This window comes from Arachis stenosperma, chromosome 10 (genome assembly GCF_014773155.1).
Source record: "Arachis stenosperma cultivar V10309 chromosome 10, arast.V10309.gnm1.PFL2, whole genome shotgun sequence".
Classification (NCBI taxonomy): Eukaryota; Viridiplantae; Streptophyta; class Magnoliopsida; order Fabales; family Fabaceae; genus Arachis; species Arachis stenosperma.
The window spans coordinates 130,513,491-130,530,499 of record NC_080386.1 but is presented as its reverse complement, the minus strand read 5'-3'; the positions used below and the strand labels follow the sequence as shown (position 1 = coordinate 130,530,499).

General features: G+C 35.3%; 1 protein-coding gene across 1 annotated transcript; it reads left to right on the top strand.

The window, feature by feature from the left end:
- Positions 1-11,072: 11,072 nt before the first annotated feature.
- LOC130954854 (uncharacterized) lies at positions 11,073-15,931 on the top strand. The gene is made up of 9 exons (XM_057881636.1): positions 11,073-11,290; positions 12,687-12,835; positions 13,498-13,659; positions 13,878-13,970; positions 14,247-14,391; positions 14,509-14,619; positions 14,698-14,780; positions 15,250-15,307; positions 15,607-15,931. The coding sequence occupies exons 2-9, from the start codon at positions 12,689-12,691 to the stop codon at positions 15,684-15,686; spliced, it is 879 nt and encodes a 292-aa protein (XP_057737619.1). The 5' UTR covers positions 11,073-11,290; positions 12,687-12,688; the 3' UTR covers positions 15,687-15,931.
- Positions 15,932-17,009: the final 1,078 nt, after the last annotated feature.

Sequence of the window (17,009 nt, the reverse complement as noted above, 5' to 3'; positions counted from 1 at the left end):
TTGTATCCGAAAGGGGTCATCGTGCAATTTAGAAAAAATTGAATAAATTAATTGAATTATGTAAAATATTGAAATTATATCCTCCTTCCTCCCCCTTTTTTTTTTTGGTGGGAGAGAAGTTGGAAGTTGGAACAAATATTAAGTTATATGAATAGGAGTGTATATGGGATTCGGTGAAATTGAAATTGTCTTAACTAAGTTTTGGTCCTAAATATTTATCGGTTTAATTTTTAGACTTTAATCCGATCCTAAACTCGATGAAACCTCCTCACTTTTGAGGTACAACTATAGCAGGTGAAAATTGGAGACAACAAAAGGAGTTATGACAATAATAGTGGTAAGGGCAATATGGTTAGTGTTCAGACCTTGGCCCAAAATATAAAGTTAGGCCCAACAAGGACAAAATACCCACCCAAAAAGGAAAGAGGTCGGACACGACGACAAGGAGCAGTTTCACTTATCCAAATAAGTAACTGCCTCCACAAATCTCTCCTACAATCTCTATCTCCACTAAACGATAGATTCTAACAAACTCCTAAAATGAAGGGACTACTCCAAAATGTGGTTATTAACTCTATTATAAATACACTGACACTCCTCATGTATATTCACATTCTATTCTACTAAAACTCTGCCTAAAGTCCTTGCTAGCTTAAGCATTGGAGTCTCTTGCAGCTACTACTCCCTCCTCCTCCTCTTCACGAGGAACTCGGATGGCGACACATCGGCACCGAAACAAGTCGGATGCTGCCTCAGAAGGAGTGAGCCTCAGGCTCAAGCCCAAATCAACGTTTCAGATAACCCTCGGAACATTGGTGCCATTGCCGAGGAACGAAGATTCAACCATTGATAATGGCGGATGGCCAATACGAAGACGTCACACGACATCTGAGTCAGAACCAGAGCCCACCGTGATGACCTCACATTTGCAATACCCCCCCCTTCGGGAGAGAACTCATATTCCTCACGGAGAAGGAACATCTAGAAACCCTCAGCCTTGGAAAATCCAATCAGAGATCCACCCGCTCGAGAATGAGGAACTTCCCCATCCAACAGAGATGCTAGGCTTAGTCCACAGGCACAGTGGACAATTAGAGCAACTCGAGCTGGAAGCTAAACGACATCGGAAGGATGAACAAGAACTGCGAAGGGAGGTACGGTGGCAAAAAGAGTTGGAAGAAAAGCTCTTATAATTAGAAGCTAACCTCAGAAAACGGAGCAATCGAGCAGATCGGAAAGAAAGCCTTTTGGGAGGAGAAGATCCGTTTGTTGAAGACATTATGCGAGCCAAGGTCCCAAGAAATTTGAAAACTCCCGACATAGATCTCTATGACGGAACAACCGACTCGAGGTACCAACTTAACAATTTCAAAAGTCGGATGTACCTAGCCTATGCCTCCGACACTACCCGTTGCAAAGCCTTCCCGACAATTCTGACCAAAGCCACGATGAAATGGTTTGATCATTTAGCCCCTAGGTCGGTAACTGGTTTTGATGACCTGGCAAGGAAGTTTCTCACTAGATTATCAATTCAGAAGGACAAGGTAAAACATGCCCCGAGTTTGCTAGGAGTTAAACAAGAAGTCGGGGAGACACTTCGAGATTACATGGAAAGATTCAACAAAGCATGCTTGGAGATTCAAAACCTACCTACTGAAGCAGTGATAATGAGATTAGTTAATGGCCTTAAAGAGGGGTCGTTCTCTCAATCCATATTCGAGCAACACCCAGCTTCATTGTACGAAGTACAAAAACAGACATAAAAATACATCAACATAGAAGAGAATTCTTGACTTCGAGAGCCTCTCCCAATATCCAACCTACCTTACCCACCTCGGAAAAAGGAGAAAGAAACTACGAAAAAAAGGAGTATAACTCGGAAAAACCTAGAAGGTATCATAATTACACCCACTCCGAGTTTCTCTTGTAGACATTTACAGGGAGATATGTCACACCAAGAAGCTTCCACCTCCTTGCCTAATGGTGCAGATTTCGAAACCATAAACTAATCGGCAAGTACACCAGGTTGTACCAAGTAATACTTCAGGTGAGTGAGGGTCGATCCCACGAGGATTGATGGATTAAACAACAATGTTTGAGTGATTTACTTAGTCAGACAAACAAAAAGGAGTGTTTTGAGTTCAAATTGCATTAAACAGTAATTAGAGAAACTAAGAAAGCAAACAGTAAATTAGTTGTGAGAATTATATGAGAAAATAGTTAAGGGTTTGGAGATGTTCAGATTTTAGGATTAACAATTCTTATTAGCAACTTTGATTATGTAAAGATTCAATTCATAGCAAACTTTAAGTGATTATATTTCAATTTCTTGGTAATTTAATCATCCTCTAACTCAATCAATTGTCAATTCCTTGGTCACTTGATCTAATTAGAGGGTTTAGGTTCAAATCCTAGTTTATAAATCACATAAAACCCTAATAGTCCAAAGATGATATGATTATATGTCACGTATCGCATTAAGTTCAGATAGTTAGAGAGTTATGAGAATTCAGTTTCAAGATGTTATTTAGGTGAGATAACTTTTCCAAGATTCAACAAGAATTCAAGTTAGAAAAGTGTTATTTTCCAATATACTCTAATCAGTAGGATGAAGAACGGAACAAATTCTTGAATGTAAATCAATGCATTAATCAGAAGTACAAAACAATAATTATTAATCCATCAAAATAAACAGAGCTCATAACCTTAACAATGGAGATTTAGTTGCTCATTGTGTGAAAAAATCCTAGCAAAAAAAAAGTGTAAAGTGCGGAAGAAGAGAAGAAGAAGATTAAGTCAGAATATCTTCTCCTTTTATATCTAATCCTAATAAATGTAAGATATGATTTCTAAAACCTAAAAAATATATTTTCTTAATTAAAAAGTAAATAAGAATCAAATTAAATAATTCGGATTTGGTGTAATTCATGTGGGATCCTCTCTCGTCCAGTAAATTGGCGCCAAACTTGGGCTGACTGAAGTTTGGCGCCATGTCCATTGTAACATTGCCATATTCCCACGCTTCCGGCGCCAAATGCCGGGATGTGGTGTTTGGAGCCATCATGGCAGCATCCAATTGTGGCTTTGTTGTGATCTTGGCACCAAACTTGAGCTGGATCAAGTTTGGCGCGCACTATTGCTGAGTCCAATTGTGAGTTTCTTGTGATCTTGGTGCCAAATTTGAATCCTCAAGTTTGGCGCCACCTTCTGCATGTAAATAGTTCCTTTTCTTCTTTCTAAATTCTGCCAGATATGCCCGAATGCTACCCGAAATCAATCAAATTACAAACAACTCAAAGTAGTATTCATGGTGGCTTAAAACACCTAAATCCTGATTTAATTCAACAAATTTAATTCCAAATTCACTAAGAAAAGATAAGAAAGATGCTCACGCATCACAACACCAAATTTGAATTGTTACTTGTTCTCAAGAAACTGAAAACAATATAGACCTGAGATGTGAATTTACATGAGTTGAGGTTTTCCATTAAGCTCCAGTCTCTTTTCTATGTGGGGTTAATAACACTGTGACCAAAATTAGTTCTGGCATCTCACTATCCTTTGAAGCTCAGGAATGTCAGCGAATTCATCATAGTTCTCTAAATTCCTGTTCATCATGCATCAACATCCTTTGATCCCAATTTAATTATGTACTATTCATATCATGCATTCAAAGTCACAGATAAACACCACCACATCTAAGTAAATAAGGCTACTCTTAGATCTAAACTTAATTTCTCATGCAATATATCACTTTTCTTTTTCTTTTTCTTTTCAAACTCAGTGAGCGGTACATGAGACATCTTTTTAAATTAAAAACAAACAACCAAATTAAACTAAAACTTAAGAAACTGAAAATACTAGAGATTATGCAACAGATAAAGCAAAACAATAGAAAACAGGAATATAACAATTGAAACGGAAGAAAAATAGGAAGTGAAAAAGGAACTAAACCACCTCAGTCATCACGGTGGGTGCCTCTCTCCTTAGGCTATGGTCCGTATGGTCCTCTCAGTCGTCCAAAATTCGGCCTCAGCTGAAAAAGCTCATGGTACTGAGTCTTTTGCTCCGTCACAATCTGATGGAGAAGGACGTCGTGACTATGCTGTGTCATCCTCATCTGCTCAAGAGAGGAAGTGAGCTGTTGCCAATACTCCTGAGGTGGAAAGTAATGCCCTTGAGGTACGGGAGGCTGGTTCTACTGAGTCTCCTCCTCGGCTTGCTCTCTTCTCTGGACTCTCTGATACTCTCTCACATACTCCATGGTTTTCTTGGTGATTGGTCTTTCAATCGAAATAGAAAAATCATTCTCCACCTTTGCCTTAGAGGCGTCACAGAGACGATAAATAAGGTGTGGGAATCCCAGTCTGGCATGTGAAGAGGGGTTGAATGCTATGTTGTATATTTGGTGTGTGATGAGCGGATAATTTATACGCTTTTTGGGGGTATTTTCATATAGTTTTCAATAGGATTTAGCTACTTTTTAGTATACTTTTATTAGTTTTTATGCAAAAATTACATTTTTGGACTTTACTATGAGTTTTTGTATTTTTCTGTGATTTCAGGTATTTTCTGGCTGAAATTGAGGGACCTGAGCAAAAATCTGATTCAGAGGCTGAAAAAGGACTGTAGATGCTGTTGGATTCTGACCTTCCTGCAATCGAAATGGATTTTATGGAGCTACAGAAACCCAATTGGCGCGCTTTCAATTGCGTTGGAAAGTAGACATCTAGGGCTTTCCAGCAATATATAATAGTCCATACTTTGTCCGAGTTTTTACGACGTAAACTGGCGTTCAAACACCAACTTCCTGCCCTACTCTGAAGTTAAACGCCAGAAACGGACTACAAACCAGAGTTAAACGCCACAAACAGGCTGCAACCTGGCGTTTAACTCCAAGAGAAGTCTCTACACGTGTAAAGCTCAATGCTCAACCCAAGCACATATCAAGTGGGCCCCGGAAGTAGATTTCTGCACTATCTGCACTTAGTTACTTATTTTCTGTAACCCTAGCTACTATTTTAGTATAAAAACAACTTTTAGAGACTTACTAAGTACCTCATGATATTTTCACGTTTTACATTGTATCTCTACGACATGAGTCTCTAAACTCTAAGATTGGGGGTGAGGAGCTCTGCTGTGTTTCGATGGATTAATACAATTACTTCTGTTTTCTATTCAATCACGCTTGTTTCTGTTCTAAGATACTCGCTCGTACTTAACCATGATGAATGTGATGATCCGTGACACTCATCACCATTCTCAACCTATGAATGCGTGCCTGACAACCACTTCCGTTCTACCTTAGATTGAGTGTGTATCTCTTTGATTCCTGGTCCACGTGTTTGATTGCATCTCCTAACAACAGAGCATTCGAATCTGTGAGATTAGAGTCTTCGTGGTATAGGCTAGAATTATTGGCGGCCATTACTGAGATCCAGAAAGTCTAAACCTTATCTGTGGTATTTCGAGTAGGATCTGGGATGGGATGACTGTGACGAGCTTCAAACTCACGAGTGCTGGACGTAGTGACAGACGCAAAAGGATCAATGGATCCTATTCCAACATGAGTGAGAACCGACAGATGATTAGCCGTGCGGTGACAGCGCATTTGGACCATTTTCACTGAGAGGATGGATGGTAGCCATTGACAACGGTGATCCACCAACATACAGCTTGCCATGGAAGGAGCCTTGCGTGCGTGAAGAAGAAGACAGTAGGAAAGCAGAGATTCGGAAGACAGAGCATCTCCAAATCCTCAATCTATTCTCCATTACTGCATAACAAGTACTTATTTTATGTTATTTACTCTTCATAAACCCAATCATTTTTATTACTAATTTCCTGACTAAGAGTTACAAAATAACCATAGCTTGCTTCAAGCCGACAATCTCCGTGGGATCGACCCTTACTCACGTAAGGTATTATTTGGACGACCCAGTGCACTTGCTGGTTAGTGGTACGAGTTGTGAAAAGTGTGATTTATAATTTCGTGCACCAGTATGCAACTATTTCTTGCACACCCACATACTTTCTGCCCATGATATAGTAAATTAGTATGGCTCTGTCTATCGTGCATTCCGACTGGTTGTTAGTGGGCATAATAGACCTATAGATAAAGTCCATCCATCCCGTAGCCAGAGCAATGAGGTCGCTGCTCTTCATTTAGTTCGGTCTACTATCCGAACCCAACCTCCACTGAACTTCTGGGAGGCAAATCTCAACACATACTTGATCCAACTTTTGGTTTTGACTCACCCTCTCACTATAGCAAGTCAAAGTGTGCTCAGCAAGTGGCAACTAGAGGGCTTGTTGGATACTTCTTAGACTAAAATCCAATACTTTTTCTCTCACAAAAGTATGGTGGTTCTTTTCATTCACCTCTTGGACATCCTTATATTTGAGTATATAATTACTCTTTTATGTAATTCAAGTATATGAATTTGTTTTTCTGTAAATTCTATCAAATAGACAAAGAATTCGAGAGTCATATAAAGATTAGATCATATCAAAATTCTTTTCTTTCACTAATTCACTATTTTTTTTATAATTACTATTTTTTTGTTATTAATAATGATCATTCTTATAGAATAAAAAAATAATATTTAATCTTATATATAATTATTCTTTTTTATTTAAGATTTATGTGCATGATAATGGTGATGTATATTACTATCACTTTAATAGGTAGTACTTTTGTCTTTTTATTTTTAGAATTTATATAGCACTCTTTTATAGAATAATTAAACAAATAAATGAAACACAGTCTTAATTGCTATCATGACACACAATAATTTAAATGTTCTTTTATTTTATTCAAAATTTCAGTAGAAGAGAATATACTACAATAAAAAATAAGATATATTTATAAATTTATTAATAATAAATATTTTAAAAAAATATATTAAGTGATTAATTTTTTTTTTATTTTTGCAGTCTAGACATCTTTTTAATAAATATTGTTTTGACATCAGTATTTTTTTAATATATACAGATTATTTGTTTTGTTAATTAAAAAAATTAGATATGCGATTAATTAATAACAATTATATTTTTATACGAATGTCAAAAATATTTAATATACAAATAGTATTTTTGTCATGTGTTTTTGTATTTTAATTAATATAATTATTTTTCTATTTTTCTACAAAAATATTAACGTCTTTTAAAATGACACACAATATATTAAGATACATAGTAGTATTTATTTCTTTTATAAATCTGCTTAATAATATATGTTTAGGACTTTAAAAATTAACCTCAATTATTCAAGTTACACTTATAAATTATAATATAATATTCATATGCATATTAATTAGATAATATATTTTTTATATATTAAATATTAACTTGGAACAATACAAAAATTAAAAGAAATAATTCAAATATTAAATAAGTATAGTCTATTAATGTATAAAGAGAAATAATCTGAATAGTTGATTTTATCTTTATATAACAAGACATATTTATTTATTTATTTTTTAAATTAGTTAAAATGTGCTCTAAAAATTTTCATTTAGAAAAACCATTAAAAACATATAAATTAATATTAACCATTTTAAATTTTATATACTTATTTTTTGTAACTAGATTAAACATCAGGAGTATATTTGATACAAAATAAAAAATTTTAGAGATAAAATTGAAACAAAACAAAATTTAGAGATAATTTTAAAAATTTTAATAAATTTCAGAAACAAAAAATATACTTTACCTATAAAAGAATACTGACAACTCAATTTGTGCAACATGCGAAAAGTTTTGTTATTCATATATACACTCCTTTACGCATAAATTAAAAACAAAAAATAAAATAAATTTATAAAACATCATGCATGAATAATAAAAAATATACTAGAAAAAATTCTAAATAATTAATTTTACCATTCCATAATAGTTAATTTATCCTTTTTTTTTAATTTAGTTGAAATATATTTTAGAGGTTACCATTTGAAAAAAATATAAAAATATATAAATTAATGTAAACTAAAATATTATAGAATATTAACTACATTAATTTTTTTGTATACTAAGTAAATTAATCACTTAATCTTTTTGTATACTAAGTAAATTAATCTTTTTAATAAATATATAATAATTTTATTTTAAATAAATTATATATAAATATTAGGGTGATGATATATATAAATATTTTTTGCAACTAAGTTGGTCCAACTATAATAAAAGTCACTCTCAAAATGAAAAATGAAACGTGTGACACGTGTTCCAGTGCTCTACTAGCACATAATTCAAAGAGCTTGTACTACATGCACAAGTCTTTTTAAAGTATAGAAATAAATTTTAAAGTATAGTACACAAAAATTGGTAGAAGAAAGAGCCCAGATATACCACATCATTTCTTCTGGGATAGGTCCCTGGATTATTAGCACAGTGCAAAAGGGGGTGTCCATGTCAAAGTACCTTAGGTTTGGATGGATTTGGGTTATGATAAGGAGATGGTGTAGCCAGTAAAACAAGGTTTGTCTGGCTAGACTATCTATCTGGAACTCTGTCTAGGGTGTTGCTTGGAGTGGAAAAGGGCCAATCTTTTGTGAAGAGGGCAGTCAGAAAATGAAATGGTGTATGAGGGTTTGTAAGAACTCATGGTGCAGATGTAGTGGATTGGTTTTGGGATTGGTTCTATTGGTTTAGGAGGTGGTTCTTTGGTTGGCCTAGATAGGAAATCAGCAAGTGTGTTTTGGTGGCCTTTTATGTGTTTCACCTCGAATTTATAGCGGGAGAACCAGTCTTTCCATCGCAAGAGTTGAGAATCTGGCAAGTTCTTTTTCTTGATCTTCAGCATCGATGGGAAAGAGGTGTTATCCATTTCCACAGTGAAATGATAAGAACTGAGGTGGAAATTGAATTTTTCTATCCCTCTTTTGATAGCAAGAATCTCTTTGTAAGTGGCATGGTAATGTCTTTCGGATTCTTTGAACTTTCCGCTAGCATGCGCACAGTAGTGTCTTGCCCCATCAATCTCTTCGAGTAGCACAGCTCCCTAGAATTCATCACTAGCATCTGTCTGCAATATTCTTTTTTCTATGCTAGGAATCTTTAAAGGAGGGGGTCCTGTGCTATCTTCTTCAGGATTTTGACAGCTGTGGTTTGCTCTGGTCCCATGGTGGGGGGCTTCTTTTTCAAGAGCTTTGACAGCTGGCTGGTGTGTTTAGTCACATCTGGAATAAAGTCTCTGATGTAGTTGACGATTCCCAATAATTGCTGGACTTATTTGACTATCATGTTCTCATCAGGGAAGTTGATTAGTCCTTTGGCAATATGTTCTCCTGGTTGAAAAAATCCATCTTCAAAAATCATCCCAAGAAATTCGATTCTTGTTTTTGCAATAGAGCTCTTTTTTGCTGATAGCATGATTCCTTGATCTTTGATGATTTGAGTGAATTGGGCCAGAAGTGCTTTGTGGGCTTCATTGTCTTTCGAGAATAGTAATATATCGTCAATGTAAATAAGTGTGGAGTGTAATATGGGCTCAAAGATTTTGGTCATGGCCTTCTGGAAGAGGGAAGGGACTACTTTGAGTCCAAACTGCATTACTGTCCATTGATATTGGGTTTCAGGAATACAAAATACTGTTTTGTATATATCCTCAGTGTGGAGCCCAATTTGCCAAAAACCAGCCTTTAGATCAAACTTACTGAATATCTTTGCTCCATTTAACCTTTGTGTGGTAATTGAGATTTTTGGTAAAGGAAACTTGTCATCTTGTAAGAAGACATTAAGTGGCTTATAATCAATAACAAGCCTCTTTTTTCCTCTGTTTTGTTCAGCCCTTTTTTCAACATAGAATGCTTGACATGCCCAGTTAGAATTGGTCGGTTCAATAAGTCCTTGAACAAGAAGGGCTACGCATTCAGCTCTTGCCAACTTTAAATCTTCAGGGTTCGTTCCTGAATGCGTGGCCTTTGTTGGGTTGATATCTTCATTCTTTTTGAAAGGGAGGCGAACATAGAATTCTGGATTCTTTCACAAAGGTGCAGGGTGATTGAATAGGTCATGACTGTCACAACAGACACTAATAAGTAGTTGTTGGATCTCTCTATATTCTTCTGGAGCTTCTTGGATTTAAAAAATGCTTTGCATCTCCGCAAAAAGCAAAAACTGCCCTTTGTAAGTTAGGCCAGTGGGTTTGATATGCAATCCATGAGTTCGGAAGAATGCATCAAAGCCAAATAGAACATCTTTATCTGGGAGATAGCTTCCCAGCACCCTGAGCCAAGTGGTTTGACCTGCAAAAATTTCCAAAGCTAGAAAGAGATAAGATTTATCCTTATCCTCCAGTTGGCATTGTATGATAGGTTTGTCTAGATTTCGTGAGATATTATTTCTATCTAGAGACCTCTATAAAAGGAGGTGCTCACCCCAGTTATAATAAGATTGGAATGAATATTGTAATATATCCACTTTTCCTATTTTACAAAATGTTCTAAATACTCCTTCTCTCTCTCTCAAAACTTAGCTAGTGTTATTTCCTTCTTCCTCGATCCAGTGCCATAAAAGTATGCTCTGAACTTGCCTCTAAAAGATGATCCTGCTCAACAGAAAAATGGCATGGAAAGGATCCATGGGAATTTCTCATAATGGAAAAGGGATTCAATGTTGTAATACTAAATTTTGCTCGGACCCTTTAATCTCACTCGTTTTTATGGTTGCAAAGAGTGTTTAGGATAAGCAAACAATGTATTATTCCATTGTTATCCTGAAGTACTAGAGATTCACCCCTGTGGTAATGACCAAATTGCTCTTTGCCCTAATCTCTATATATAATTTCCAATTGTTTTTCACTAAGTGCATGTTTGGGCACTATTATTTTGTAAAAAAAAAAATCTTTTTTTTAATGAAAAATTAAAAAAGGATCTTTTTTATTTTTTAACGTGTTTGACAAATTTATAGTAGTAAAAATAAAAGCACTAGTAAAATAAAAAAAGATTTTTTGTGAGAACCTGTAATTTACATATTTTTTTAAAAGATCTTTTTTCCTTTAAAAAAAAGATGTTTTTCATGTAATAAATAAACAAAAAAGTACTTTTATATTGTTATACCCAAACATAATTAATAGATAAAAATTTTTTTTTATAACTCAAAAAATATCTTTTCTTGCTCACCCAAAAAGCCCTAAGTTAGCAAAATAAATAAAGAACGAGGGGAGAGAGCACGTGTGCGTGTGGGAGAAGAAGAAGAGAGAAGAGGGAGCCCGCTGATTCTGCCATTGCCGTTGTTGACGTTGTTGCTGCCGCCTTGTCTCAGCTGCGTATCACTAACTCAAACTGAGGTGCTATTCCGTCAAATCCTAGGCTATGTGACTTTGAGTAATTCGTGATTTTGATTGTGGTTTTGAGAAATCGAACGTGTTTTAATGCGATTGGGCACTGCATTGTGGTTAGATATAAGAATGTGGAATAGGAGCTAAACCCTCTCAATACTGATTTACTTAAGAGTAACTTGGGTTGAAATAGCCTTGGTTGTTAGAATTGTGGATTAGTTTGAGAGGATTTAGGGGTGACTTAGTTAAATATGCACGTCTAAAGTTCAAAAAACTAGACTGGTGATTCTTGTTAGCTAATTTATGATTAGCATTAAGCTTATGTTAGTCTCGTAAATGGTTAATTAAGAGTTAGGTTGAAATGTAGCTTTATGTGACTAAAGAGCTAATTGGATTAGATTGTATATAAACTTTTTGGGAACTTTTTTGTACTTACAATCTTAGATATGTTACTTTTGTACTTTCAGATGATTAGTTGAACTTTTTATTTTTAATATGATGAAAGGAATGGTGTCTGGGTTATGGGGGTGTATGGTGATTCACTGGCGTATGATGGCTGTCCAAGAGAAATCGGACCGTCCGATTGGAGGTATTGAAAACCCTGGTCTGGCAGAAAATCCTGGGTCCGATTTCAGAAAACCCTGGGTCCGATTTGTGTCCTTCTCTCTCTCTGCAATGAAATCGGACGGTCCGATTTCTTCCCACTAAAACAAAAAATTGAACGCCGTCACAACCGTGTATATCTCCCCAATACTCCATAACTCAGTATAGCTCACATCTCAACCTCATATTAAAAAAAATTAGCCATGATTAGTTGTCTAATTTTATTTTGTTTTAAGTGAATATTCCATTTTAGTTAAGTGAGGGTAACAATATGGAGGCTTATATGTATATTTCTAGTTATTCACAGTTTGAGAAGGGTACTAATGCTCTCACCAGTTGTGAGTGTTACATGGTAAGTGTTAGGTTAAACGCTATAAGGGATTAAATATAATGCTAGTAAGCCTGGAGGAAGGTAAGTATAATTCACCCTTTTTCTTATGTAATGTCTCTTTCTTGAGACCTTTTATTTTTGATATGATGGTGTGTTATTGCCTTTTCTGTTGCCATTTGTAGCATGATTTGATGACTTGATGTTCACTGGGCTCTATCCAAATTTGGACGTTTAGAGTCCAAAAGACATGCCATCGAAGAAAAAGCATGTATTGTCATGTTGATATTTGGGCATAAGCTTGACTATATTTTAGGCACATTTTATAAGTCAATGTGCTTTGTCTTTAATTTATTGGTTTAAATCTTGAGCTATCATAATAAGCTCTTCTTCTTTCAATAAAAAATAGGCATGTGCATTGTTTGGTGCTGGAAAGACAATTCTGAATTGGTTGATGTTAATGACTTATTATAGGGATGGTCACTCCTCGTGCAGACAGTAAACTGAAGCATAAGAGGGATGAAAAACAAACCCAAATCCAATGTTGGGAGGAGGAAGAGCCAGAGAATCATGGTAATGAGATCCTTGGCAACCCTTCTCTCAAGGGGGGTCTTACGAAAAAGGTTATTTTCACCCTCACAATTCCAACCTTCATTTGCATTTGTATGTGATGTTTAGTTCAGTTTGTGTTTAAGTTATATAATTTGGTTTATATTGTGTTATTGTGACATTATGTTATTGATGTTCGGACTCAGTTTGAATATTTGAAGCTAAGTAGTACTTATGTAAATCATATTCAAAAGAAAGAATTAAAAAGGCCTAGGCTGTATAGGCATGTGGCTGTCCTAAAACAGCTAGCCCAGACACTATGAAACTGACTACAAAGTTGGCCCAGCCGCCCAGCCCATATACTTGACATGTTGACCAGATGGATTAGGATGGCCTGTCATAGCTGAAGCCTGAAGTTATTTTCCATTTGCAGAATGTCTTTTCTTTCTCTGTTCATCAAATATAGGGTAAGCTGCCAATTTAATATGGTGCCGCCAGAAAGAAAGGCACTCGTGTCTCCTGAAAGATCTTAACAGAATCTTTCGTGTGCCAAAATGGTGGTTTACCCTTAAATATACTTTCAAGTTTTGAGGGTATTATAAATTTGCGAGTATTTTACGCGTTACATTTGCACCTGCTATTTTCAGTCTTGCTGTGGTATGCTCCATGCCTTAGTTTATGCTTTTACATCCCAAGGAATAACAGATAGTTTGAAGTACATTTTGCTTTGTTACAGACAAAGCTTAGCAAATGTGATGAATCAATGGGGCCCAAAGAACATGCTACTACAATGGTGGGGCTTGCAGGAATTCCTGTATCTCCTTGCTACCCGGACTCAAAAGGTGGAGTCTATTTTGTTCTTGAGAAAGCCTCGCTGGTTGCTGCTTATGTTGGAAAGGTATTCTTTTTATTATATTTTTATAATATGTAAAGTTGAAAGTTGATTTGCGCTTTTAATAGAAAGATTCTCGTGCCTCTTTCTTTGTTCCTTAATTTTTCTCCCATTTTTCTTAGTAGTGATAAGAATGAAACTGCTTTGTGATAAATATGAAACTAAATACTTTGTAATTTTCATGCTATATCTAAATTCATTTTTCTTTTCATGAACTCTTTCAGAGGTACCAGATTTTAAATCCAGATGAGCATGCCAATTTCCTTCGAAGGAAAAACAAGAACCCTTATGATTATAGGCCTGATATTGTGCATGAGGTTAGTAGAACCACCCGTGTTCATCCTCTTTTCTCTCTCTGTTGGGTAATTGTAAAACCTTGCTTTGAGTGTTGATCTGTTGGGTAATTGTAAATATTGTTCCTTTGTGCTATGGGTATATACTTTTTTTCTCCCCTTTCATTTTGATTTGAATTTATTTTTATCTAATTTAAGAGGGTTTTTTATTTTCTTTTTACTTCCCTTTTTATCAAGCAGACATTGTTTCATTTTTTTTTCATTTTTTATTTAACTTTCTTTTATTCATATTATCATTAGGCTCTTCTTCAAATTATGGGTAGTCGGCTTTGCATGGCTGGTAGGTTGCGTGGTGTGTTCATTAGGACTGATGAAGGAATACTAATCCGAGTTGAACCAAACACCCAGATACCAAAGACTCTTGGAAGCTTTTGCAACATGATGGGTGAGTTTTATTTCAGATAAATCTGTTATTCCATTCGTCTTTCATTATTATGGTTCACCATTAAGGTCATGTACCTAATTTATTCTTATTTTTATGAATCTTTAATTATAATTATAGCTGAGCTACTGCAAAAGTTCAGCATCAAGTCAAAGGGTAAACGTGGAAAACTTTTGCGCCTAATTGAAAATCCTGTAACTCAACACCTACCCGTTAATTCTCGTAAGATTGGTGAGTTTCCTTCTATAAACCACTGATATTTTCATCCATGTTATAAAAATTCTTATGTATAGCTTTTCTTGTGTTTAGGGCTTTCTGTCAGTTCACCTAAGGCTGTTCAAATAAACGACTACCTCGCTGCTGCTAATCAAGATGAGAACCTTGTGTTTGTGGTATGCTTAATGCCTTTGTATACATTTAATGATAGGGACAAAGACAGAGACATGGACACAAATTTGTGTCTAACTTGTTTGGCAATAGTTGAGGACAAGACAAAATATTTTAGGTGGACATGATTACTCCTAGCTGGACCACCGCCAGAAAATTAGTCGGCCATTGGATCCTTGCCAAAAAGAGGTTGCTGACGGCAAAGGTCTGGCAGTCGGCGGTGGTGCTCCGGTGGGAGCAATGAGGTAAATATTGTGTCCCCAAGTTGTCTTCAGTGTTCTCAATTTTCAAGGTACACAAAATACACAAATTTCAGTATCTATTTCCATGTCTCTGCAACCAAATACAATTTTGTGTCCGGTCTCTTGTCTTAGTCTCAGACTCTCAGTCTTAGTATCAGTATCCTGGCCACCAAAACAAACTTGTGAGATTTTGTTGAGGTCATTGACTAACTTGCGTGCTTCTGTTATTGAGGTTGGTGCAATGGCTCATGGAAAGATTGATGCTGAATATGTTGATGATTTTATATCAGGTTTGTATTGCAAAGTATTCATGTCACTGGTTTACATTCTCAGTTCTTGAGTAAATAAAGAAAGACTACACTCTATTTGCTCATTATTCTTTTTTGAGCTTTTGCATAGACTTGATATCATTCTAGATATTTGAATGCATTATGGTTGTATGTTTGCTAGGTAGCCCGTACTTGCATTGAATAGTTTGTTTGGTGTCCTAAAATTCAGTATGTCGATTTTGTTATTGGGCTCGTTGGTAGTTGGCTACAAGAATTAAGTTGTTTCTTATTTCTTATTTATGTTATATGGATATTTACAGTTTCTGCATTGCCCTTGAGTGCTGGGACTTGTCTGAGACGTATCTGCGTTGCATTGGAGAGGAATCAGAAGATTCACTGATTAATAGTTCTACTTATTTTCTGTTGCCATGTATATTTGTACAGGTTGGTAACATCTCCAATTTTGATAGCTATAGGCCCAGAGAGTTTGATCAGGAAAGTTCTTTGTAGTTAATTATTATTTATTAGCTTCTTGTTTATTATTCTGGAAACAATTCTTTTTCAGTTGATTTTGGGGCAGTTTGTCTCCCATTAATGTAAATGACACTTAATGGTGTCTCTCTTGGTCACTTCTTTCTAATCAGTAATAGTAAGAATCTTAACAATTATTGTCAATTTGTCATGTTCTTATTGCATCTGGGCTGCCTTTGATTTTCAATTAAAGTAACTTATTGACAAAAAGTAATTAAATAAATAAATAATAAAGTGAGTGTTGAAGAAGGTTGGGTTCAGGTTGAAAAACTGAAACTCTGAAAGTAAGAGCTGAAGAAGGTTGGCTATAGGTTGAAATTGGAAGTGAAGAAAGTTGAAGGTAAGGGAAAATAGAAGTGCAAGCTTGAAGTTTCAAAATGAGATATCACAATACCTGAAAAATCATATTATTGCAAATTTACATATCCAATATCTATGCTTTTCTTGTTAAATAATTTTATTGTAATATAATTAATTATTCATAATAGTATTAGATAGCGTTATTTATGAAATGTCAATTTAATTATATGCAGAACTTTGAATTGTGTTGATTAATTACACGGTCATGTTGGCCCAGTTGTGCATACCACGTCGTGGACGCCAAACTTGTCATCCTCTTTTCCATATCGTTTGCATCAACAATTTCTATTTGACTTCAAATGCTTCTCTTATTTTCTTTTTATTTTATGTCTGTTTCGTTATTCATCCGAATATCACTTTTAATTAGTTTTCCCCGAAAGAAATTTTTTTACGAAAAGAAAATTGAAAAGGGCAGAAGCAATTTGCCCCCTGCAAGTTGCTTTTAAATTTTTCAACCGAAAACATCACACGTTGATAATAAGAAAGAAGAGATTGATTGCAAATATTTCTTTTTCATTATGTAATAAAGTGATCTTACAATAGTTTCTAGCTTGCTTTTTTTTTTGTTCTTTTACACAACACAAACATACACACCACTACTAATATGGGTTCTATAACTTCCTTGTGAGGCAGCAGATTCTGCCACTGGGTCCAAGCCTTGGCTGCAGTTTCTAGCTTGCTTGAAACTAAAGTTGTAGTACAATTTTTAAAAAAGAAATATAATTCTATGTCTAGTTAGTCCGTATAACAAATGGTTATACAGTACATTCAGCAGAGATGCCACCCAGGCAAAATACGCCAAAAAAAAAAAAGTAACATATTGATCACTGGC

Coding starts and splice junctions, on each gene's coding strand:
- LOC130954854 (XM_057881636.1), top strand. CDS start 12,689: ATGGTCACTCCTCGTGCAGACAGTAAACTGAAGCATAAGAGGGATGAA. Junction 13,660..13,877: donor TTGCTGCTTATGTTGGAAAG/GTATTCTTTTTA, acceptor GAACTCTTTCAG/AGGTACCAGATTTTAAATCC. Junction 14,392..14,508: donor AAGCTTTTGCAACATGATGG/GTGAGTTTTATT, acceptor TTATAATTATAG/CTGAGCTACTGCAAAAGTTC.